General features: G+C 38.4%; 1 protein-coding gene across 7 annotated transcripts in view; it reads right to left on the minus strand.

The window, feature by feature from the left end:
* The window catches only part of FAM13A (family with sequence similarity 13 member A), a 330,683-nt gene that overhangs the window by 19,530 nt on the left and 284,536 nt on the right, over positions 1-26,617 (minus strand). For all 7 annotated transcript variants that reach the window (XM_030819119.1, XM_004089016.3, XM_004089015.3 and 4 more), the window contains 8 exons: positions 21,701-21,777; positions 21,272-21,314; positions 12,823-12,970; positions 4,511-4,724; positions 3,853-3,991; positions 3,054-3,135; positions 1,729-1,949; positions 1,030-1,113 (listed from right to left, as the gene is read on the minus strand). In XM_030819119.1, coding sequence (XP_030674979.1) covers positions 1,030-1,113; positions 1,729-1,949; positions 3,054-3,135; positions 3,853-3,991; positions 4,511-4,724; positions 12,823-12,970; positions 21,272-21,314; positions 21,701-21,777 — 1,008 coding nt within the window. The remainder of the gene's footprint in view (positions 1-1,029; positions 1,114-1,728; positions 1,950-3,053; positions 3,136-3,852; positions 3,992-4,510; positions 4,725-12,822; positions 12,971-21,271; positions 21,315-21,700; positions 21,778-26,617) is intronic.

Here is a 26,617-nt window from a genome sequence, read left to right on the forward strand (position 1 = left end):
AGGAGACATTCTACAGATAGTTATTGGGCCTGTGTCATGTCTCAGGTCTTGTGCTAGACACTGAGGACTGGGGTCACCACTAGGTGAACAAAGCCCAGAATCTCTGACCTCCCACACCTTAGAGTCTAGTGAATTATTCTGGAAACTTCTTTATTTAAAAGAGCATAATTTAGATGAAAAGACTATCATACAGTCATGGCCAAGACTGAAAAAGAGATCTATACTTTTTGGCTATATAAAAATAATCAGTGAACCTAAACTTCATGCTTCCTTACACCTGCTTTTAAAAACTTGTTTTGTCAGGTCTCTGACAACATTATGAACAAAAGGTTATTAACAGTGACTGACAAGAAGGATGTCTGATGAAAAGTTCTTCAAGGAAGAGAGCAGAAGCCTATCATGCTACCGTTTCCCCCACAGCTAACAACAAACATTCAAGCAATGCTTGCTGAACAGCAAGCCACCTCAAATGCTTCCCGTTGTTATGAAAAGGCAAAGCCGTATTTTGGATTCCTCACACTTCTGGTTCTGAATGGCAGCTGGAGCTTCTTTATAGACAAACACTAGTTGCACTGCATTGTAGAGAGATTGAATTTTAAGGCGGATCATTCTAGTTTAACACCTTTCATTTTGTGGATGAGGAAGCCTACAGTGACAGCTTATTGGGGGAGACCTAGGGACAGGGAAGTCTTCAAACTCCAGGGGTCTTTATGGCCTATACTCTGCCCCTCCGACCCCTGGCCCTTCCACCATTCCTTCCTTTAAAGCGGTACATTAATGACTAAATTTTAGTTGCAAACAAATTTTTCACTGGAACCCAAGTACGTTCAACATCTACTAGATAGAACTTTCTTATTGGCTAAGGCTTCGGAAAGCTTAGTTATGGTGTAAGTATATAGTAACCTCCTTTATCCTAAAAGTAAAGAAAGCAAACATTAGGGAACCCCATTTGTGAAATACTGAACATCGAAAATCCATTTCTAAAGCCAGATAATTGACCCCAATCAGAAAACTTACTACATCACATACCGGCCGTCCATGAATGCTTTCATAATATAACAGAGCTTTCTGCAGAGCCACTTTCTCATTAGCAATCTGGTCTTTGGTCATATCCTGTATAAACACAGGGATAGAGAATTGAAAGAGAGGAAAATGTTTGTGAACATTCCAACTTCTTTACTTAAATTACTAAAGCGAGGCTAAAAAGAACCCTCATATAACAGCTCTCCCTAGCTCTATCCAAAGTTCATTTAGAAATGGGCTACTCCTGAGCTCTTGGGAGAAACGTGGCCAGCACAGCAGAATCATCATCAGCCACTTGAATCTCCCTCATGGCAGCAAAGGTACGGTGAACACTGAGGTAAGCAGGGCTGTCAGGCACATGGGGCTTAGCTTAATGGCCCAAGCAATGACGACGGTTATACGTTACATGGTCCCAAAGGTTTGTCTCTAATCCTTCTACCTCGGAGTCACAAAACCAGCTATTAACCTAAACAAGTTCATTCTGTAATCTATACAATAGAGTTTTGTTTTCAATCTGTAGTCAAAAACCAAAGCACCCACAGTTAACGCACTCTGCAGTTGTTTCATCACCTTCTCTAGACACGTAACAGCCTGGAAGGCTTAACAAGGCATCATCTTCCCACTGGGATTCACGTGGCACGCCCTGTGTCTCTACCACATTGACTGCAATGGCTTAGGGCTTAGCACTTCACAGAATCATCACACCTTTATGTCCTCAGGACGGCTGCTTTCCGCTCGCTTCTCCTGGAGCTTCCTCTGAATAGATTCCAATGTGGCTTCAACACTGGGCTTTATTGCTTTATCCACCAACTCTTGCTTCTTCTCATCTTCTTTCTCAAGTTGGGAACCAAAACTCTTGGGGAGTGTGTTGCTTCGCTGCCGCATCCTGGGAGTTAGGTCCTCTTCAGATATCTTTAGTTTTGATTCTAGTTGACAAGATTTGGGGGTAGAGAGATATATGAGTTGTTTTTTTTTTTTTTTTTTGAGATGGAATCTCACTCTGTTGCCCAGGTTGGAGTGCGGTGGCACAATCTCGGCTCACTGCAAGCTCCGCCTCCTGGGTTCACGCCATTCTCCTGCCTCAGCCTCCTGAGTTGCTGGGACTACAGGCGCCCACCACCACGCCCGGCTAATTTTTTTTGTACTTTTAGTAGAGACGGGGTTTCACCATGTTAGCCAGGATGGTCTCGATCTCCTGACCTCGTGATCCGCCTGCCTCGGCCTCCCAAAGTACTGGGATTACAGGCGTGAGCCACCGTGCCTGGCCTGATATATGAGATTTGATGTCTGCCCAACACAAATTGTTTTTCTGTAGTATCAATAACTTATTCTGTCTTTTTTTCAGAGAGTATATAGTTACAGTATCAGCAGAAATCCCTGATTATGTAAAACCTGAGAGAATGGTAACGTCTTCTTTGATTACATGGAATGTTTCTCTAACACTAATTGCTGAGAAAGCTTTAGCCCCATCAGCCTGTATGATGCCCTCAGAATGTGGCATCCTTACTCCTTCAGTGGTTAAAGGTATTTAGTGATCTAATGCCCAACCACTGGCCAACGTTTTCTGTATGACTTACATACCTTATTCTGAAATTAGGTTCACTTTGTATTCTATTTAGTTGTTTACATGACTATGTCTCTGAAAAGATGGGAATCTCTTTGAGGGATGGAGGCCCAACCCTTTGCAGATTCATCTCCGTGTCTACTTGTTTGCTTCTACCACCACAGCAAATGGAGAGTTGGATTAAACAGGTGTTTGAGAGATGCTGACTTGAAACCATCATCCTTCTATTAGTGATCCAGGGAAATGAAGAAATGCTGCAGAATTCGCCTCTTAGCTGATCTGGTTGCCCTATGACTGAGACCATGTGAAGACCTGGGGAAGTGGTCACTCTGAATAGGCTGAGAGTGCTGGGAAGCATCTTTAAGGACTGGGGAATGCCTTAGCAGTGGCACTCAGCGGGAGAGGAGGTGAGAGATTCTGCACCTGGCTTGTTGTACAGAAGCCACAGCTCCAGAATTTTACTCACCTTTAAGTTGTCTCCGGAATTTGGCAAGGTCATTTGTCCATTTCAGAACCTCTGGATTGGCTGCTTTGTCACTGTGGGAAGGCTGAGAAAAGGAAGTCTAGAGTAAATGCTTTGGAACTGGAGCAGGGAAAGGAAGAAGTGTTTGATGATCATTTTTGTTTTAAATAGGAAGGAAAAGTTGAGCCCTATCAAAATAAGAAATTAAACATGACCAATCAGAGCAAATGTCACAAATGTAATTCCATTATCCTTCTTTATATTTGGTTATTGTGATGCTTTCGAAAAATTCCTCAGAGGCAAAATGCATCCTTATGATCAGGGACTTCTGTGAGGTCCATGACCCCCTTGCCATTATTTGTAGGGTTCAACTGTAAGACGAACAGTGTAGAAAACAGAGGGGTATATGATGTTTTGCTCAGCAACCATCACGAAAATGCCTTTTTGCCACTCTTGTGGTACAGAGCTGAGAGCAGAACGAGCTCAGTACTAACGAGATTTCAGAATATTGAATTAAATTTTAGTCAAACAAAGGATTTCATTCAACAATTTCTCCAGTTCCTGCTTACTAATTTATAAAACGTAGACTTTCATTTTTTTTTTCGTAAGAATACACTTGTGCAAGGAAAATGCTGATACATAATGACTGGGGTTTATCAGGGTGTACTATCCAGGGTTTACTGCCTTTTTGTTGTAAGATTCCCTAGAAGCCTCCCTTAACCTTTCGTCATTTGAGTTGTTGAAACGCTGCCATGTCCAGGGAGAGGATGAGGCGAAAAGAACAGTGTGAGGGGACACTTACTCTGTACTTCTTCTCTTCTTCGAATCTATCTTCAAACTTCCGGATCTTCTTTTTAAGGCTCTGAATCCTTCGTGTGAGCTGGGCAGGTGTCAGGTCCTCTTGCTCATCATCATAGGACCCCAGAGAGGAGCTTCGCCGCCTGTGAAGAGTACGACTTGGGTCAGTTTCCCCAGGAGCAGTCACTGCTTGCCTAGAGGGGCCCTGGGGAAGTGGGACACCATGTGGCATGTGGTGGTGGGGTGGGAAGCAGCACGGAGACAAAACAGCCTCTCTCCTCTTGAATAAAAGACACTTGAGTGATCCATTGGAGCTCGGTATGTCCCACCTATTAAGTACATCTAGGCTTTCTAGCTCACATTTATAATTAGCAAAGTAGGACTGAACATCAACCTTTCCTGTGGGCCTAAAAGAGCTGAATTGGAGAGCGCTTTGGAAAGGAGATGCTAAGAAAATTCAATATATGATGTTGCAGTTGGGCCACAGCTCAAATGGGAAACTACAACATAGCCTGTGTCCTAGGATGGAGAATTTCAAATATGTTGCTCCACAGGCTCACGACTTAATTAAAAAAAAAATTATTCACTATCAGTGCCATTCCTATCTTTTCTGATGTTGTGGGGATGATGCATTTGCCTATCAGCAACACAGAGAAATATACCTCATGAAAGAATGGGAGTTTGGTGGGGAAGGAGGCACTTCTGTGTCATCCAGGTATTGTCTGCTCTGCCCGTAAGCGTAGAACCGAGGAGAGAGCATGGGGTCACTGTCTTCGTCCAGCAGCTGACGGATCAGGCGCCCAGCCTGCGGCGAGAGGTGGGCTTCATCAGAGTCACTGTTCTCCCGCTGCCAGGAGGAGAAAGCAGGGGCAGGCTCTGGAAAATAAGGGCAGTAAGAGGTCAGGGTTGTTCTTTCAAACACAAGTGTTTCCCAGGCTTCCCAGATGCTTTAGGAAGCTGTCCATTGAATCGTTTCTCATTTTACAGCTAAGGTCCAGACTAAGGACACCGCGCCCCAACTGAAATCACCAATATGTCTGACAGCCATCATCTACCTACCTCTCGTTTCCATTCTCACTGGCTTTCCAAAGAGAATTTGCTAGGGCTACCCTGAGGAGGAGCCTTGAAGGGGGGAAGCCCAGTCGATTGGTGATAAAAACTCTTCCACGTGATGGCATCAATGAAAAGAAAATGTGCATGCCTGTAATCCCAGCACTTTGGGAGGCCAAGGCAGGCGGATCACCTAAGGTCAGGAGTTTGAGACCAGCCTGGCCAACATGGTGAAACCCCATCTCTACTAAAAATACAAAATTTAGCTGGGCGTGGTGGCGGATGCCTGTAATCCCAGCTACTGGGGAGGCTGGGGCACGAGAATCGCTTGAACCCAGGAGGTGGAGTTTGCAGTGAGCAGAGATTGCACCACTGCACTCCAGCCTGGGCGACAGAGTGAGACTTTGTCTCAAAAAACAAACAAACAAACAAAGAAAAGAAAATGTGTTGGTGGGGGAGATATTTGGTATCACGGCTGTACATCCTTCACTAAACAACCGAGGAGTCAAGCTAAGGAACCACATCGATCTTGAGAGAGCCTATGTATTTAGGAGTTTATAACTTCCCTTGAGGTCATCCAGTAAGCTGTTTTGTGTGCTTCTGCTTAAGTGTGTTGGGATTAGCACATTTAAGATGGATGCTTTGCGCTTGAAACTTCAGAAGCTGCTCAAGACTCCAGTTAGAGTGAGATGCATACATAAATTAGCCAACAGAAGAAAAACGAACACCTTACAAAGGACAAATCTGTACAAATGAGTTTAGATAATCTGTAAAAAAAAATATATATATATAACATGCTCAGCACAAAATCTTGATCTGTCATTTAGGGAAGGAAGAGGGCAACTGTCTACTTCTATTTACTGCAAGACTTACCTCAATAGACTCCTTTCCTCATTAAACAAAATCCCATCTAAAAGATTTAAAAAATAGATGTCGATGATAGAAGGTATTTCATTTGTAATGTTTGCATTATAGAATGAGTTATGCTTGAAATTTACTTGTGGATTACTGTGATTTACACAAGGGTAGAATTTGGCTATGATCTTAAACTCTGGGATTCCTAGACTTTGAATCATGGAACAGTTGCTCCTCTACCTATCATACTATAAAATGTGCAAAACTATCTTAAATAAGTGCTTATTCAGGCTTCTATTTAAAAATATATAATCCTAGAATGTTACAGCTGGGTGTGACTTCATACCTCAACTAATTTTGTGATTTCTCAATCCTGGCCGCACATTAAAGTCACACAGGGAAATATAAATGACTACCAGCACGCAGGCTCCTTATACCATCCAAGTCAACAATATTTAGGTGAGGGTCCAGGTATGTGCCCCTCACACACGCAAGTTTAAAAGCTGTCCAGGTGATGCTCATGTGCAGCCAGGTTTGACAACGATTGATCCAACCAAGCAGGTAACAGATAAGGAAACTGAAACCCCAAGAGGTGGGTCTGGAAGCTAAGTCTCCTGACTTCTAGATCAGTGCTTCAACTTAGAATGTGCCAAGTGCTTGCATAAGAGTGGCAATTTTCTGAGATTTTAGTAGACCCCATATGATAGGGAGGATAAAAGCACATTAATTAAAAAAATTAACTTTATATGGAATGAAGTCCACAGGTTCTAGAAATTTAAAGAGAACTAGGTTATCTGGAAACGCAGATAAAAATACAAATATTTTAAGAAATGAAAGCAGTGTTAAAGACAGATTCTTATCTATTGAGGCTCAAAACGTGGCAGAGGACATGCTGGTAGATGTGCCTGGCTAAAGCTGGACACGAACAGGAGGTGTTTCATCATTTGTACTAACACTATCGGTCTGCTCCTCCTAAGTGGTAGGACTTGGGCACAAGCAGCTCAAACCGCCAACATAAAAGAATAAAAAACGGACTGAGAGGCGAAGTAAGGAGGGGGGACTGGAAAGCAACCGCTAGAAAAAATAAAACATGTCAGCTGCAGAAAATGGAACTATTAAACTGACCAGCTTGCATCTTCTCTGTCATGATATTTCATAAGACACCAGTAATTTTCTGCAAGGACTTTCCCCAGGAGAGGGAAAGGGTTAAGATGGCTTGAACAGTAATGCAGCAGGCAATAAGCTCACCGCAGAGTGGCAAAGCAGCAGAGCAACTGGGGGCAGGGCACGAAGCTTTCCTGGGGACCGAGGGCTTTGGCAAAGCAAAGTCTGATGTTGATATTGGCATATGAGTGTGCTGGTTAGTTTGACATTTCTATTCATAAAATCTTAGTTTAAAAGGTGTTACCTTACATCCTGAAGCCCTTTAATGTGTTAGAATCTAGCAGAATATCTCCTTAAAAATGTTATAACTCATCTTTTTCAACTAGGTGGTCTCTGTGTATACAAATTTTTACTTATAAGAGTGTGTGATAAGATACACTGATCTTGAGTTTACTATAAAATGCTAATCATGGAACTGAATAATCATTATTTGATGCTTTGTGGCTAATGGCAGGGCCATCCATCAGTTTTCTTGTTTGTTAACACAGCTTTATTTTGTGGCTTTATTCTTGATCAATTGCTTTACTGACAAGGAGATCAAATGTGTCCTTTTCCTAGCGTCTCCCGTGGTATACAAGAAATACACAGCTGCAGTAATTCTAGCTTATCAGTAACATTTTCTCCTAAAGCATATAGTTAGGGTGAATGAATTCACTTATTTTAAAATGAGAAATGTAAAACTTTATGGGTTTCAACTCTAATAAAAAGGTATGCACGTAGAACAGAAGTGAAAGGTTTCTCATCTATGCAACACAAAATGCTTACCTGATCCTCTCCTTTTTCTCTCTTTTCTGTTATTTGATAGTCTTATAATTTAAGGCTTCTATTCAAAAGTTATAAAATGACACGTAATACACAGTTCAGTATAACTAAGGGATCAACAAAACTGTTTCCCATTTTAGTTTGAAATGATCTAAAAGCACAAGGCTCACGTTTTGATAGTTGGCCCTCAACTAGAACAAGAACAAAGAACGAAATAAGGTAGTGTGGTAGACAACAGGTCCAATTTCACTGCCTGCCTAGAGAGCCCGTTTTGAGGATGTAGTCACTGACCATTCCCTGACCATTCCCAATTGCTACTTTGGGAAATATTTTATATTTTAATTAGCAATTCTAGAGCAAGGAAAGAGATAGGGATGTTGCAAGAAAATTATTTAAAGGGAGAAACAGGAGGGATGTGAGGCTTCACACTGGACTGTCTTGCTAAACCACCACAGAAAATAAATGCATTTTCATATCTAGACCAAAGTTCCTTGTGTACAGTTAGTTTTGCTTTTAGTCATGTGTCTTGTCACAGTGAACTCTGGACATAAGTATGACATGCCTCTCTATTAAAAATTAATCCACCCAGGTCAGTTGACATCGCAGCAGGTCGGAAATAACAGAGATAGAAGCTGCATGCTTGCTACTGAAGTAATAAAAAAAGACTAGGTCCTGGGGGACTTCCAGTTCAGACACTATAGTACACATGGATATAACAGAAATTTCCTGTAGAAAGAGGGAACATACCTCTGAGTAATGCTCACATGGTCACTGGGACATAGCTACTCTCTGCTTAGCTGGCTGGATCCACTTACTATACAAAAGAAAACCGGCTACTGGGATGATTGTTTTCTCAGAAATCTGCACAGAATTAAGGGGGCCGATGTTTTCCACATTCCCTTTCCAACTATATTATTTAGAGCCATTACTCCTTGGCAAGATGTAACCATTTTTCTGCTCAGCTGAGCTAGGAGGTACTTGGACATCCCAGACATAGAAAGATGTAAGCCTCATGATGGAGGCTCTTTACTGGAAGAATTTTATAAAATTTTCTTTAGTGTTCCAAAATTTAACTTTAGAACAATGTTAGTCCTGTGAAATTGTTCAATTAGTCTTGTTAACCGACAGAGTTAGAAAGAACCAGAGTAGTCGGCTTTATCAACCACAAATGTAATCCTCACATTTCTCTGCTTTGTCCCTGTTTGCAAAGTTAATAAGCAAGCCCTTAATAGCTCCAATCATTAATAAATATGTGGAACAGGAGAGGGCTGAGGACTTTTTACCTAATGAGAATACCCCCATCTGAGTTGACTTTGATCCATTTATCTACACATTTAAGAACAGCTGCTTAATCAGTTACTAATTCACTACCTTACCTGTCTTCTCTCCCACTTCTCTGACAGTCAGGCTATCATTCAGGCCCCGTCAAAGGCCCACGTGAAGTCTTTTCTAATGCACCATTTCCCCAATCTAAAGTCTAGTATTAATAATATCAGAGAAAGAAAGGAGGTTGGTGTGACATGGTTAATCCTTAATAAATCTGTAGAGGACCTAGTAATACCGATTCCTCTTGTGTTCAGAGCCAGCCAAGGCCATTCGGTAAACTGCACTCTGGTTTCAAAGAAGGCAAACTTAGGCTGATTTTTCCTGAAACTATACTTGGAAATATTTATGGAAGATAAAACTGACACTCACATAGTGCCTACTATAAGCCCATACTGTGCTGTGCACTTAGCATATTTTAGCTCATTTAATCCTTGCAATAAACTTGTTAAGTAGATGCTACTGTATCCACTATTCATTATTACCTACTGTTACCATCCTATTTAAATATGGGAAAATTCAGGTGAAAACCAGGGCAGGTTTACTAACTTGTTGCAAAGCTGATAAGCAGCAGAGCCAGGATTTGAACCCAGGGAATCTGGCTTGTAACCACTTTGATCTATTGCCCACAAGGATATAAAACTGACATTGTTTAGAAAGAGGCATCAGGTGCAAGTGAGGAGACTTTGTTACTCTGAATCATCATTTTTCTTCTTTTGGCCTCAGTATTCTCATCTGTATAATAGGAAGGTTCAAGTGGAAGATCTTTTAAGATCTCTTGTTTTTCTAAGATACTTTTAGAGAATTTCCTTTCCAAAGTTATTTTCAAGAAGCAGTAAGTGATGAGTTAGATATATGAAGTATCTTATGCCCTTTTAAAAATACCACCCATCTCCATTTTTTGAAATGGGGTATTGTTATGTTGCCCAGGCTGGTTTTGAATTCCTGGGCTGAAGTGATCCTCCTGCTTCAGCCCCTTAAGTAGTAGGGACTACAGGCGCATACCACCATGCCCAGCTTAAAATGCCCCTTTAAATTTAATTTCATCAGGACATACTGAATAGAGTAGCTGACTGCTTAAACCCCAGTACTTACACAAGGAGTATCCTCAAATCAACATAACTGACTGCTTGGGAACATTCTAATTATGCAACTCTGAAGAGCTTTAAATAACACAGAATAGTACATTAAATTTGTATATTCATTTAACTCTGGTGATTGGAAATCCTAGTAATAATAGTCATGTGGCTAAATCAAATAATAAAACAGCTATGTATATTTAAAAAGGATAAAGTATGCTTAGTATTTGCCAATAAGCATGACCAGACTCGGATCCTACATTCACTTTGCGAGAGTTCCATTCTACATGTCCTACGGAATCTATTTGTTAGTTCATTTCCCTTTTTGTTTCCTTGATACTGAGCCCCAGAAGCCAATGAACATCATTTTCGTGTGGAGGGGCAGTACTTAGTGAATAGCCTGCTGGTACTCGCCTCTGCAGTAAGTATTGCTTCACCTGACATTCTGCGATTCCACATTAGTGTGAAAGTATGAGGTATGGTATGGGGATGGGAAGGAGCAACCAAACCAAAAAAGAGGGAATGGTGGCTTGAAGACTGGTGATGGGGGCTTGTAGGTGGATACTGGTTCAGGAGGTTTTTGGTAATTATGACTTTCATTTACATATTTTGTTGCACTGGCTTCACATTCACAAATTCGTGCAAAGTTTATTCCTTACTGGAAAGACACAATTTTCTTATTTTAGCTATAAAAAAAGGTGGTATTTTAGTGACAGACTTATTGCTCTCGTCTTATGCAAAAATTCCTTTACTTTCATTATACTTATAGCTATATTAATGCTATAATGTAACTTGGAAAGTTACAATAAGTACATAAGCTTTAAAAAAAAAAAGTCACTGAAAGCAGTAATCAAATGATCAGAATGGCCTTGATGTGAATTCATGTAGATTTTAAAGATATGCACGTTCAATGAGAAATGCAGTAATTGGCAAAACAAAAACAAAAAAAGTTAAAGTTATTTCAAAAACTACTTGGAATACACAATCCACTTTCCCAAGCCTATTGAAATGCAATGTATTTTTTTCTAATAACTTTTTTAAAAAATCCATCTAGACTTCTAAAATGAAACGTTGGTTCCTTCAATTATTATCTGAAGGAAAATTCTTTATGTTAATAGTTTTAAGGAAACTATAAACTGGCTTTCAGTCACTCTGAAGAGTATTCTCAGTCTTTATATCAGCATTATTTAAGTGGCTGAGAGAGACGATAAATTTATGACTAACCAAGATAAAAATAACAAACTGAGTCCATTTCAGGAGAAAGAAAAAATGTGGCTGATTTGAATTCTAACCAAAAATCCTAGTTTTTTTCTAGAGCTTTAGGGTAGACCATATCACTAAGACGCAAATATAACATTTATTTTTTGGTTACTGTATTTTTCTTTTATTTGGGTAACAGTGACGACTATGGGACTCTTTTTGGGGGAGGTGGGGGCACAGGTTGTTTTTAATGTATGAATTAAAAACTAACGTGATTATTTCACAGTACTCAAAGATGAAAGAACAGAAAGGTACTCAGGAATATATAACTGAAATTACAAATTAAACAACCCTGCGTTTTGCTGCTCAGTGAATACATTTTGAGCTGAAAATATCTGACAAAATCTGAAATCCACTGCCTAATTATATAAAAACAACTAGAACAGGTTTCTTAGATTTCAAGGACAGAACTAGAATAAAAAACAGTTTGTTTTCACTAAAGCTCTGGATGCCAGAAATGGGGTTTACTCTTTTTCACCTGGTGGTCTTTTCAGCTCTCCTCTTGATCCTTCATCTAAGGTCATTAACATAACTTCTTGGTTAAGAAAGAGAGGAAAGGGGGTAGGGAGAGAAGACAAGGAGATCCAGGTGCTGAAATGGGACTGATTTTTCACAGCTAAGACCCCCTGGTAAGTCATTGTGTTAAGTCATCCTGCTGTATTGGAATCAGGTGCACAATTTTTTCCTCCTTACAACCGTCACGCACGTACTGTATAGAGGTAGACTGGCATTTATTTTAAGATCCACAATGGTATGTGTTTGGATGCAGACACATGGATAATGAAAGAATAAGCAGCTTGATAAAACTGCTGCAATATCCTCCCTGAAACACAGTTTTGACAAGGCTACTCTTTTCTTCCTCGCAAGTACATTTCTAACGTTTTCAACCAAAAGTCTCTAGGAAAAAAAAAAACAATCTAAAGCACTCACTGTATTACAAGCTTTCAGTAAGATGCATGTATTCAGTGTTCTTTTTGATAAGCAAATCCCTTAAATTTGCTAACCTGAAAAAAAAATCTATCCATAAAAACAAACATAGAAACAAAGCAAACCAAAACGGGAAGGAGATTTCATGAAAGAGGCAGGCGACTGGCATTCAGCAGTGGGAAGATCGCGCCACAGAAGGTAGAAATCCTAAAAGCATACTGGTTCCCTATTACTCTGCTTGGTACTACGAGGGGGAAAAGACATGCACGTATCAGCACTCCTGGTGAGTCACAAAGAAAAAAAAAAGGCCTGCAAGGTGACACTATGATAAAGGGCAAGCATATTTTCTTTCTTAGATTGCAACTGCCCTCAGCAACATTTACCCTGAGGTATTCCTATGACAGGTCAAGGATTTTCGGTCATTTGGAAATGCAGTTACTTCTGCATGCATAGCTCTTTCACCCACACTCTCACACAGTTACGTGCCTCTCATTTGTGCTTATTTATATATGCTTTAATGATAGCAAATCATCCAAGTTATCAGACAACCCTACCTTCCCAGTTCTTTTCATCACACAATGCAGTCAGGTCCAACTGGGGCACTTCGGAGACAAAGCTCTCCTCCTGGTCACCGGCATCTTGATTCCTCTGCTGTTTGGTGTCAGATAGGCTGGGATGCTCCTGGATCTTCATTGTGGGGCTCTGCAATAACAGCACAATGTCCCCAAATATCTACTGCTCACCAAAACCCAAAAACGTCTGCAGCAATTCCACTCCTTCAGGAGAAAACCTTCCAAGTCACAGCTGCTAATGCATCCAGCACAGAAATAAAAATCATGGCTTGATGCCCCCCGGATCCTAGCTGGCCACTTGCGTGCAGAAAGCAACTGTCCATCTGTGCTCCTTTAACTTTCCCCAGGCTGCTCTTCCCGATAACTGCAGGCAGCTGACAGTCTTGGTGATTACTGATTGGGGCCAGGAATGAGGGAAAGGAGTTTGGTGTTTTCTTAAAGGAGTATGGCTCTCCTGACTGTAAACAACAACAACAACTACGAAAACCGGGCTACTGCTGTTGCTAAGGCTGTAGTAGCAACATGGTGTCTTTCGCAGGTGGACTTCTTTGCCCCTTAGGTAAACAGTCTTGCAAGCCAGGAACAGAGGCTGTGTACGTGAAAGCTCCCCTGCCAGCCCTGGCTGCTTAGATCAATTAAGCGGGGCTAGCTGCACATTCCCAGATTTCCCGTGGTTGTTTTCTCACTGAGTATTGGGAGAACAGACTATTTATGGAGGAGCTCTGGGTATTAATAAAGCATTGTTGCGCAAATTCAGACAGCACAGGGGTTTGGCGTCTCATCTCAGCTAGCAGTAAAGAATAGTGACTCTGGAAATGAGCCAAAATTACACAGGGAGCAATTTTTTTTTAAGTAAAAAGTCAAGAGCTGGCAAGTCAGTGATGCATAATTCATGTCTTAGAAATACGCAACTGTCACTTGTTTTCCTACTATTCATCTCCTCTGAATATTAAATACTTGGCTACACTTGGTTTTGCTTATTGGTGGCACCTACACCAGGCTAGAACATCTGAGGGATGGAGAAATCCTCCCCAAAAGGCTGATATTCAAATCAATAATTTTATGTTTAAACAAACTGCACTGGAATTAATTTTTTTTAAACCTTGCTCTCTGAGTAATTTGTAAATTCAACCATTGTCACTCTTCCCTGTCTCATACAATTATAAACAAAAGTGTTTATGAAACAGTTTGCTCACAAATGTATTCCTTAAGTAGCACAGATGGGTACACAAGATTTTCTTTAGGAGTAACTAGAAATGTATTTTGGCAAATATAGTATCATTAAATGAAAAAACTAAAAACATCTGGAAATCATAAGTGATTTCATTAATGCATGAGAAACGTTCCTATGCTTAAAGCACTACTTAAGACTTGCAGCTACTTTTAATAGCTATCCAACCCACTTTGAAATCATCAGGGAATAGCCAGGGCTTTTTACTATTATATTTCCATGAAATGACGCATGGAGACATATTTTCTTCACATTTGGGATAAAATGAAATACCATCAATCGGGTCCTGATGAGCTACTAAAGTCTTATAGAAATGCCAAGTCTATCTGGAGATTTAAGATAGCTTAAAAATGCAGTTTGTTTACTGGGGAAAAAGCCAGATTAGGCATTTATGTCACAAAAAGTATTTTTCCCTTAAGCTAAAGCCTAAATGGACCAGGGTTAAATGCCCAAATCTAGTTCTCAGCTTTTTAAGTTACAAAGCCACTCAGTTACCAATCCGTGAGTGTGCCTGGGTTGCGGGGGAGGGGGTGTGGGCGGGGGGAAGCAAAAGAGAGTAAGAATATGCATACAGCAAATAAGCATTTTCTCAAAAAGATTTATAATGCTTATTACCTTTACAGACATCAAAAAATACTAGAAATATGATTTCATTTTTAAAGTATGGTATTTCCTTCACGACGAACATACATCAAGTCACTTAAGCCCTCATGCCATGGAAAGGACAAGAGTTTTGCTTACAGGCAGACCTGGGTTTGAAGCGTGGCTCTGACATTTACTAGCCTGGTGCCCTGGCTGAGTTGCTTCCCTTCTCTGAGCCTCTGTTACCTAACACTTAAAATGGCATAAGTGATACCAATTTTGCAAAGTTCTTTCGAAGATCTGTCAGAAGGTATGAAGGGCCTTCAGCATGGTGTCTGGGGGCAGGAGAGACACAAATGGAAGCATCATTCTTTCTCTACTACTATTTGACACCGTATGAAGACAAATGAATAAAACACTGGCACACCTCAAAATTGCTAGAGAGAAGAATAGGAGACAAGGCAAATACAATTGCAATTTGAGGGGAAGCATACTACAACAAAGGATGGAAGACAATGTTAAATGCATTATGAAAAAATATTAGTGAAAAGAGCCACTAGTGTATCCATCATGAATCAGCAACAGAAATTTTAATTTGGGGGCAGATAGGTGTGGGCTGGAGGGGTGAGGGAGGACGGCACATCACACAGAAGGAAGGAGGAATAACAAATGCAAATGCAGGCATGAGAGCGTGGCATGCTGGGCCACAGCAAGAGAAGAGTTTCACGGTGACCAGCCCTTAGGACAGGAAGGGGGAATGGGACATGACAAGGGTGTCAGCTAAGTAGATGCTGGACTGTGAAAGGCCTCATATGCCGGGCTAAGTATTATATACTTATATATTCAATAAATATTATGGCATAATCGGGCTGCCTATTATGTCTCTAGAGATACAAAGAAAAAACTTATTAATTCAAAAGAAATGATTTTTCAGTACCTACTATTTGCTAGATGTTTTTTTCACACACTGGGGAAACTATGGTGGACAAAATAAAATCTCTGTCATAATGAGTCTTACAGAGAAGATAATTAGTCAACAAAAAACTGTTAGGGCTCTGGAGAAAAATAAAGGGGTATAAAAAGTAAAAGGAAAATAAAGTAAGAGGGATGTTGGTGGTAGCAGTTGAGGCCTCTGTTTTATATTGAGTGGTTAGGGATGGTCTCTGTGATAAAGTGACAGGAAGTGAGAAAGTGGGCCATTTGTGGAAAGAGTATTCCAGGAAGAAAGAAGACAAGTGCAAAGGCCCTGAGGCATGGTCAGTTTTTCTATGTTTCAGGAATAGTACAGAGGTCAGTGTTTCTGGAATCCAGCAAAGGACAGCCAGAGCCACCATAAACAGAGGATGAGGATGTGTCATATATAATGAGGCACTAGGTCATTCACATCATAGACCTATGTCAACTTACATGAGCTTCTATACTTCCTGGCTGATTTGTGGCACAGCAGTGGAGAGATCCCTTCTACACAAACCTACACCAGCTGGCACAGCCCTGGACACACTAAGCACAGCACACCCTAACTGCATGTGGAAATGCACGTACAGGCTGGCCCTGTCCTGCTGTGCTCCCATCAATCCCTGAGGTTGCTTTCTTACTTGCCCAACTCCCAACTTTTGGCCCTGCTGGTCTATGATGTGACATGGTTGCCTTGCCCGGGGCTGCAGACTGCTGATGGTTTTTTGTGCATGTGGGTGCCAGGGAGGCTGTCTTATGTCCTATGGCCCATGGTGAAGTTCTTCAGGCTCTGTAAACACTAGCATAAAAACTGCTGTGCCTTCAAATGTTAGCCTAGTCTGGGTGAAGCACCTTGCCCAGTTGCTCCATCCTCTCTAACAGGGCTCTTCATATAGTATTGCGAATATTATCTATTTCTCCTACTAGATCATTAAGGTTAAAATGTCAAAAGCATTCTCAAATATAAAAATATTTTTGGTTTCAACTTTTGTTGTTTACATGTCTAATATCTTCTGTTAAATCACAAAGTAAGGAAATTAATTTCACAATTTTCAACTCCAAGATCCTTGTACTGTGATGTCATACACTAAACATTGTCAAAAATGCTGCACTATATGAAAACACACCAAATATTTGTGTACTGAAACAAATTTAGTGTTTGGCTCTTAGGTGAGACAACAAGAGTATGGCATATTAGGATGGGTTTTAGTGGCAGAGACTCACGTTTAGATACTAGCTTTACTAGCTGCAAGACTTTCAGTGAGTAAACTTCTTTGAACTTCAGCTTTTTTTTTTTTCCCTCGAATACAGGAACAAGACTTTGTAAAGTTTGTGAAGATTAAAATGAAAAACGTGTATAAAACAACCTATAGGAACTATAAACAATGCTATTTCCATTTATACCCTACCTCCCTTTCCCACTCGTTCATTCATTCATTCATATATTTGGCAAGCGTTTATTGAACACATATACGTCCTTGGCACTGGAATTTAGTAGCAAGCAAGGTAAGGGATTTGGTGCAGGAGAGAGACACTGAACATACAAGTGCCAAGTATTCTTATAAAAGAAACGTAGGATGCTAGGGGGCAAATGTGAAGAGAGCTCATCTCTCCCGGGGCCTCAGGTAACATTTCACATTCAGGTCAAGGAGCCATTAATTATGAAGCTATCAGTCTAATCTTTGCCAAGACTTGTCCCTGTCCAGCTGGACCCACCTTTTTCTATCCCCAGGCTTTATTGGATCCTGCTCTTTCTCTGGCTTCAAATAGTTGGTGAATTTTTGTTTTATTCCTTCCATTGCCCTGCACAGGATATAGTTAAGTGGCCTAATAGTTTACAGAGCCAGGAATGACAATATCAGAAAGTATGCTGTATAATGCAGTTTTCGCAGGAAGAAACTACAGTATTAACAGAAGAACTACCCAGAACCATAAACATTTTTTGTTCTGCCTGACAATAAAGGAAAGTGGAAATAAATTTTCAAAATCCATGTGAACTCCAAAGCTTCATTAGGCTTTGGCTATTGGATTGATTTGGAAGCGAATTTGAAGTAAATAGAGCTTGTTAATTTTTCTGGTTATAATATTAAAACAAAGTCCTAAAGCTTCCATGAAAACAGTGAAGTCAAAATAACAGTCATCCATTCCATAAATACTTTTCAGAAATTCACTTTTTCAGGGCAAATAAAAGCCTGCACTTAATATCTTGTGATAACTAATATTAATTCTCAGTCTTGATTGAAAAGCCTTGTCTTCTCTCCTTCTTTCTCTCTTCTCTTTTCCTTTTTTTTTGAAGCAGGATAAGAAACATGGAACTAGTCTTTTTTTTTTTTAAATTATGAATGTCTTGTTTGTTATCAAAGGTATGCTTCTAAGCTCTCTTAAGCAGTAGGCTTAGAAAGCATAAAGAATGTAAAAATATTTTGAAAGAACTTAACACTTCACTGACCTTGTAATTCTGACATAAAATGATCTCTCCCAGATAATGTAATTCCCTCACATGCAGTTAATAATTCTTACTTGTTTTGACTTCTCAACAGAGATTCATTGTAAGGTTTTAGTTTTAATATTCTGGATTTTATAGAGAAGTATAAAATATTTTCATCATAGAAAATAGGGATTAAATTGAAGCGTAAAGTATAAACTCCCTTGGAAACAGAACTCTGAAAATCTGTAATTTCAGGGATATCTTTTAGAATCTAGAATTGCTAGTTTTAAGGATGACCTCTCTTCTGGATACTTGTAGTTTGTTAAAAGAGTTAATAATACACAGAAGAACAAAGACTCGAGATTTTGCATGCCCAGGGAGCAGGGTGCCAGGCTCTTCCTTATGTTATCTCATTTCACATTGCCCAGACAGGATACTTTATTAAAATGTCAGCCTTTCTGAACCTTCCTGAAGAAAATGTACTTTAATTTTGGACATTTCAAAGTGACTCTTGACTTTTTTTCTCATTGCCAGTGTGTCACTAAACAAATCTTAATCCAAACCACATAAGGAACTCTTATGAAATAGAAATGGGTAACTGTTATTGACCAATGCCCATCTGAGATCTCAGGAGAATCTCTTTTTGGACAAGATTAGTTGCATAATTAAAATAAATTAAAAAGATATGAAACAATGGGATACGCCCATGTTCACTTTCAACACATATCTTCAAACAAAACACGTTAAAGGCTGCAAACTGATTATTTAAAAACTGGGGTCACAGTTGTAACTTCATTTGCCTTTGAGCAGCAGATCTAAGAGAAGCCTCTCTCTGCCTGTCTCTAAAGAGCATTTCTGAGGCTGAAAACAAATGTTCCTCATTCTAATGGAAATAGTAGTCCTCCCAAAAAAAATCACCTTTCCCCAAGAGCTGTTGTTTGCTATGTTATCTTATGTGAATCTGAGAGTTTACAAGGAGAATTTTAAATGAAAATATCAATAAGGACGAAGTCTGTCTTAATGGAAAACGAAATTAGAAATATTACAATATATATTCAATAGTGGGCATGTAAAATCTGATGTCTCAATCTTATGCAATGAGACCTGAAACAAAATAAATACTGGTTAAACAGAACTCTAGGAGGAGTAACCAAAGTATAGACTTATTTTTCATCACTGAAAATGAAAGATTATTGATGTTTTTACTAGAAAACTAGATTAAATATTGGGTGGTGTAAGTTTTAGGAAGTACTACATATATTAAAAAGTAATAACTAACAGCACACTGAAACAAGGGAAAAAGCTTTACAAAATGGAAAACAGTTCTTTTCACTGTTTTTATGGAATAAGACAAATTTCCTTCAGTGAAAGAAGCACATGCTTTCACAAGTAGAAATCATCCCAATCTTGTGGAATGATGTCTTATTTTTCTCCTTTGGTGCAGCTGTGGTAGAAAGGTGACATGGAGAGCTTAGTCTAGATTTTAGTTCAATTTTATCTCCTAACTGAAACCATCATGTTATTATTAGTGAATGCCTAAGCAGTGCCAGCAGTGGCACTGGGCACTGACTGGTGGCTGCACATGGGTAACACACATAAGAAGAGGACTTGGCACATGGAAGAAGGATGTGAGATTGTTTCCCCATGATTAATCCACTGCCCTGGGAGCTGTCCACCAAAGACCAAGGCAGACTGAGTTCAGTTTAGTTTGCCATTTAGTTTGTGTGCTACTTAGAATTTATGAGTTAATGCTATGAAGTCCATCCACAAAAGTTACTTTTATTCCCTTTTATCTCATAAAAGAAAACACGCATAAAAGGAAAGAACTGAGGAGACCTCTCCAGGAGACTGGCAAAGCGATTTTCTTTAAAATCATGTTAGATAGGAGATGAGTAGGTGCTTGCTGTGAGCAGAGGAAGATGGCAGTGAAAGGATAAAACCATAAAAAACAAAACACAACTTGACAGTATCATGGGGGAAACATGATCTTTAAAAAGATGCCTAGAGACAAGGAAAGAATGTCAGCTTGTTGCTTGGGTCCCAAGGAAGGAGGCAAAAATGAGTTGGAAGTAGATGAAAAAAGTAGCTCAGAAGCTGTGAGATCAGAAAGAGGAAGCATTCCCCTCCTATTATCTGGCTAAATTATCTGGTGAAGAAGTATATATATGACAAGAATTGAATACAGGAGATATGAGGAGTCTACAGCATTAGCGTGTGTTCAGGGAGTGGTGATCAGTTTCTAGGAATTTTATGCACATTTTTTAATGATAATACAATTTTCTAAGAGGGTCTATAGCTTTCTGATTTTTAAGCTGCTATGCTGTAAAACTCCATGGGGGAATAGACTGTGGTTGTCATTAAATCCCAGCTCCTAGCACAGTACCTGTACCTAGTAGGATTTAATATATGTTGTTGAATAAATCCATCAGTGAATTAGGTCCGTGCCCAACAGAGATTAAGAATTATTGGGTTAGAGGGAATGTTCTCTTTATATCAAGAGTCAGAATTTAAAAGTAGGTTAAGAAAAACTTTAATTCTTGAAAAGGAAAACTGATAAGATTGAAGGTGGAGTTGGAAGTATTTGGAGGTAGTAGATTGCATACACATACATGAATTAAAAATGATGCTCAGCACACTGAATGGAAGCTGGACTTGGGAGCAAGGGAAACCAAATACTTGGGTCAGCATGGTGATGCCTGAGAGGACAAGTGGGAGGTCAGGAAAGTAAATGAAACTTGAAGATACAGATGACATAAGGGAGGTGAGAGACTTTTCTTCTCCAATGTTTATTTAGGATGAGAGACGAAACTCAGCAAACAAATTGGATTAAGTAACTCAAAGTGAATTTGTGTTAATTTGAAGATTCATGACCTAATCTTTGTGACTAAGACTCACTACCTATATATTTTGATCACTTAAAAAATGCATCAAATTGTGGAAAATAAAACCAGTAGCTTTAGCTTTTTGTTTTGTTTTACTTTATAGAAAATCTAAAGAGAAATCCCTGTGCTATTAAAGTTTATCATCATAAGCAAAACAAAATAATTCACAAAGGTAAATAATGAGCTCTTATGATTTCTCAAGGAATCTTTAAGTTTGGTATTTGCCTTTCTAATCCATCACAGTCATATTACTTATCTCAATGTCCCTTATTGGCAGACTAATATTTCAGAGGTACACTCAAGAGTGTATGAACAGCCCCGTCACAGTCTTACTCTTGCTTGTTAGCTACTCACCTCGAAATGCTGAGTGTGTCCACCATCTTTTTCATTTCCTTTCCTATAAATAACGGCAACAACAAAAAAATCATAAAATATCTACTTGTTTTATAACAATGTTTTTCATCCACTGATATTATGATTTTAAGAGTATGTTGAGTAGCTCTAAGCCAAATACTTGTAAAATTCAAAAACAAAACACAAAACAAAAAATTAATCAAAACAAAGCAAACTGGAAACACAAATAAACATGACTATAGTTATTTGCCTTCAATAGCACTATGATAGATTTTCTATTCTAAGCATTTTCCTTGCTATAAAGTATTGCTGGTAAATATATAGTCCTTTAATTCCATTCTTTTTAGTTCTTATAATTCACATTGCATTACATGAAAATAACCTTTTCCTGTCCTTGGAAAGAATATTAGGAGACAATTCTAAAATTACCTTTCATCGGACATCCGTTCAAAATCATCAGGTCCAGTTCTCTCATGAGATCGTGTGGAATCGAGACTTTCCATATTCTGTAACAGAACCATTATTGGTTGCCTAATAGGAATGGTAAGAAATATGCAATGCAGACCCTCCTTTCTTTAAAATAGAAAAATCAAATAATACACATATATAAACTAATTCTAGTCCTCATATTTTTATCTTTGTTTAAACTAGTAAAATTATGACAGTTTATTATATCCTGCTTGCATAGAATGGTGTATTGAACTTTATCATCCTTTTAACAAAGATACGTGACAGCATCACGGAAATGGCCATTGTGCTCTATAATGTCTCTGTTAGGTATTATCCACATTGGACAGCTAAATAGCAAAACCCAGACTGTTAGAGAATCAGGGTGGGTCAGACTTAGAATTGAGGAATCTGACATCGAATCTCATCAGAAACTGATGTAACATTTACTCTCTCTCTCTCTATCTATCTATCTATATAAGAACGTATATATACATATGCACACACACATTTATGTATATTCAGTGTACATTGATAAGATTGAAGGTGGAGTATACACATATATGTAGATATATGTATCTACATATATATGCACACACACATATACATACTCAGTGTATACTGCCAATATTATCTAGAGTAACATGTAGCTTATACCGAAGCTGTAAAATATCTATAAACAGAAACGAAAATTTAAGAACCTTTCTTTTTACAATATTTAATGTTAATCTTTATATTAGCCAAGATGGAAAAAGTAAAGACAGAAAACCTAATTTGAATAGTATGTATTTTCAGCTGACCAGGTGGGGTTAATGCTTACCAGGAGGCATATATGTAAGATATTTTTGACTGCCTCTGCGAATATGGCCAATGCTTTCTAAATATCATTCAGGTGACTGGCACAGAATAAGTAAGCCATTTCCTTGAAGGGAGATTACAAATAAGCAAACAAGAGAATATCTGAATTCAGCAAACTCAAAAACATAGCTGCCTTGGAAATTTGGACCTGAATTTTGTTGAACTCAGATTTATATCTGCATTAAAAGGATATTAAGCATAATCCACTCATCCTGTGTCATCAAATTGTACATATATGAAAGTACATATGTTCATCTACCTATCAATAACATCCCATTATAATAAAACCCTTTACTAAGTAAATCTAAGGTTCACAATAATCCCATGAAATTGGCATTTACAACGATCTCCACGAAATAAACATATAGAGCAGAAAACAAATCTTTGGCTTTGTAGATAGCTGAATTATTTTCCACTTATGTTGGTTTGGCCAATTTGCCTGGAATTCTCAGTTTGACACCCTGGGCTCCATTAAAGAATAGAAACAAAGGGAGATAATATAACATAATAGTTATGACAGTGGCTCTGAATCAGAATACTTGGGTTAGAATTCCAGTTCCACCATTTGCCAATTATATGACCCTACTTGAGCCTTAATTTCCTCATCTGGAAAATGAAGATGGCAACAATAGTTAACATAGGGTGGTCATGAGAATTAAATAATATGTAAAGTACTAGAATAATGACGGGTATGGTGGCTAACACCTGTAATCCCAGCACTTTGGGAGGCTGAGGCGGGCAGATCATGAGGTCAAGAGATCGAGACCATCCTGACCAACATAGTGAAACCCCATCTCTTAGCTGGCTGTGGTGGCACATGCCTGTAGTCCCAGCTACTTGGGAGGCTGAGGCAGGAGAATTGCTTGAACCTGGGAGGCGGAGGTTGCAGTGAGCCGAGATGCACCACTGCACTCCAGCCTGGCGACAGAGTGAGACTCCGTCTCAAAAAAAAAAAAAAAGTATAGAATACTGCCTGGTACATTTAATGAATATTATTATTAATATAATTAATGAAGTGTTGATGTTATTGTTTCTGAAGCTATAATATCTCCAAGGAAAATATTTTATTGTTATTTGTTATAATATCTCCAAGGAAAATATTTTACTGTTACTTGTTCACAGTTAAGACACTGTCCCAAAAACAGGAAATACAGTGTTTGTGTCTGCCATTAGAATACTAGAATACTGGGCATTAATTTACACACGTAGATAATTTTAGAATGGATCTGAGAAATTAAAAATTACAACATTCAATTATATTCATACCTCTAAAGTTTGAGTTAGAAGAGGCCTTTATAAAATGGCTCCCATTAAATCAAGAATAATTGCTCTTACTACCTGAATGTGACTTTCCTGATGAAAAGGGTTGTATCTATGACAAAGAATCTTTGTTCCCACTGGTAATCTTCAATAGAGTATCAGAATCTTTAGTGTAAGATCTAGTGCAATAGTATTAGGTTTTCCTAAAGCTCTGAAACGCGAATTCCAAAGGAAAGCACAATCCTCTATCTTCAGATCACTTCACAACAGTGCCAATGAAATGATACATTCATAATTACATGTAAATGACTATTTCCAAATAACTAAACATTTTCAGATCAAGGCTAAGAAATATTCAGATCCTTCCTGTAGGAGATAGCTTAAAAGAAAAAAATAAATAAAATAAAAAAGAAATATTCAGGAAGAATAAGAGTGAACAGAAAATAAACCATAATAGCATTATATAAATTTAGAGATATTTCATTTAGAAGACGTTAGAAGATTGATTTTTTTTTCTTAAACAGAGGAACCAAAATGTAATTGATACAGGTGTTAGGAACTACAGAATAAAGTTAGTTAGGTCACACAATAGAAAGCTTTGCAAAAAGCAGTTGTGAGATGTGAGAAGTCTTAGCTGATCTCCAGTGTTAAAACAAGTATTAACTTCTTCAACTCCATCCCTACCACTTTTTACATGCTTTATCCATATGTTTAAGAACTCTCCAATGATTTGAGGTTTTGTAGACGTAGTTCACAAGGGCTGATTTCCAATATTGTTCAATATTCTTCTCTAAGGCTTTTTAGTAATTCTAATTGTCATGTTATTTCTGTACACATTTGAGACTGCTGAATATTCATTGTCTGGTTTCACTAAAACAGCACGAAGGTACGCAGTGTTCATTTCCTAAGGTAGCTGGGTTGCACCTATATCTTTTAGAAATGGAAAATCTGAAGAATGTTACAACCCGGAAAGCATTTTTTTTTTTCAGAATGAAACTAAAAAGGGTAGTAAATATCTACAAGTACAGTAACAAAACTATGTATTTCCATGGGCACAATACATTTTGTAGATTCTAATTTGTATTCTTTGTCTTGGGGTTAGGGAGGAATGATTAAGATAAAGAAATAGATCAGTAATCTCTCTACTTCACTAAGATGAGGGAAGGGAAAAGTGTAATGTACAGGTCAAAATAATGCTGAAATGCAGAATGCTTTTGAGAAGTATGCCATTAGACCTTCAAATGTGCTGTAGGTGCTAATAGTACTTCTCTGATAAGAAAATATTCAGTCATTGTCTTTTGAAGGTTTTAAACTGTTTTATGTCCCAAACACATCCCTACCAGGTGTGGTAAAAAGAGTAGTCCATTAATGTTTTCATTGATTAGAGGTTGAAGTAATAGAATATTGTGGAAGTGTTTTATTGCATTAACTTTTATTTTAATTCCTCTTCTAAATTTGGGATCTTTTAAAGGTAATAAGTAATTTTAAAAAAGCAGCAAAGAACAAGATTGTGACTTTAGGTCTAATTTAATAAAGTTGCTTCTTGTATTGCAATTATTTTCAACCAGATAAAGCCTAGTTTATAATCCATAAAATTTTGACTCATGTAAGTCCTATCAATGACTTTCAAAACACAGATTCACTATGACATAATTTATTTTGATAATTTTGGGGTGTCAGAGGAACTAAATTTTAAAAACCATTCTCCTTAATTATAAAGAGAACCTCAAGTCTAAAAGAGCAAAAGCCTTGATAAAAGTTCATTTTAGACTGTGGAATTTATTTTTGATTATTTTTCTTTCTCCCTCTCTGTGTTGGCGTTGAAAGCTAGGCTCAAAACCTGTTTGACCACTGACTGAAGCACTTAAAAACACTTGGAACAAAAACAAATTCATCTTCTAAAACTGTAAAATGCTGACAAAACCTTAGTAGAGGACACACACAAAAATGCCTCTCTCAATATACAAACAGCTCAATCTGAAGGCTACAGGACTGCTGTTAGTCAAAACAGGTTCATTATTCTAACCTTGAGCTCTAAGAGAAGGAGAATATTTGATAGAGTCTCGTTAAGAAAGGATTAATGGCATTTTTGAATTCCTTTTTGTACCCTTTTGTACATTTTATGTTTTATTGCTTAAAATTATATAAGCTCATTCATATTCAAAAAGAACTACTGGTATCATAAAGGATGCCTATGAGTTTGCTAGCTGTCCACCCAAACCCATGCTACACTTCTTCCACCGTAATAAAGTAGCTAGATGTCCAGCAACAATACATTTTCCAGCCTCTCTCGTGATCTGGTACAACCATGTGACTAACTGTTCTCCAATGGGATGTGAGAAGTGATATATGTGGCTTCCAGACCTGACCAATACAATGCTTCACCAGGTACGGACACTCCTCAACTTACCATGGAGGTTATATCCCAATAAACCCATGGTAATTAGAAAATATCATAAGCCAAAAATGCATTTAGTACACTTAACCTACTGAATAGCATAGCTTAGCCTAGCCTAAACACGGTCAGAACACTTACATTAGCTTACAATTGGGCAAAATCATCTAACAGAAAGCCCATTTTATAACAAAAGTGTTGAATATCTCATGTAATTTACTGAATACTATACTTACTGAAAGTAAAAAATTAGATGGTTGTATGGATACTCAAAGTACAGCTTCTACTGAATATGTATAGCCTTCTTTCCTTACTCAACAGTACACAAAAGAAAGGAATCCTAGGTGTGTGTATAAACATGAAGAGACTGATACAAGTTAGAAGAG

Source organism: Nomascus leucogenys, chromosome 9, assembly GCF_006542625.1.
Source record: "Nomascus leucogenys isolate Asia chromosome 9, Asia_NLE_v1, whole genome shotgun sequence".
Lineage (NCBI taxonomy): Eukaryota > Metazoa > Chordata > Mammalia > Primates > Hylobatidae > Nomascus > Nomascus leucogenys.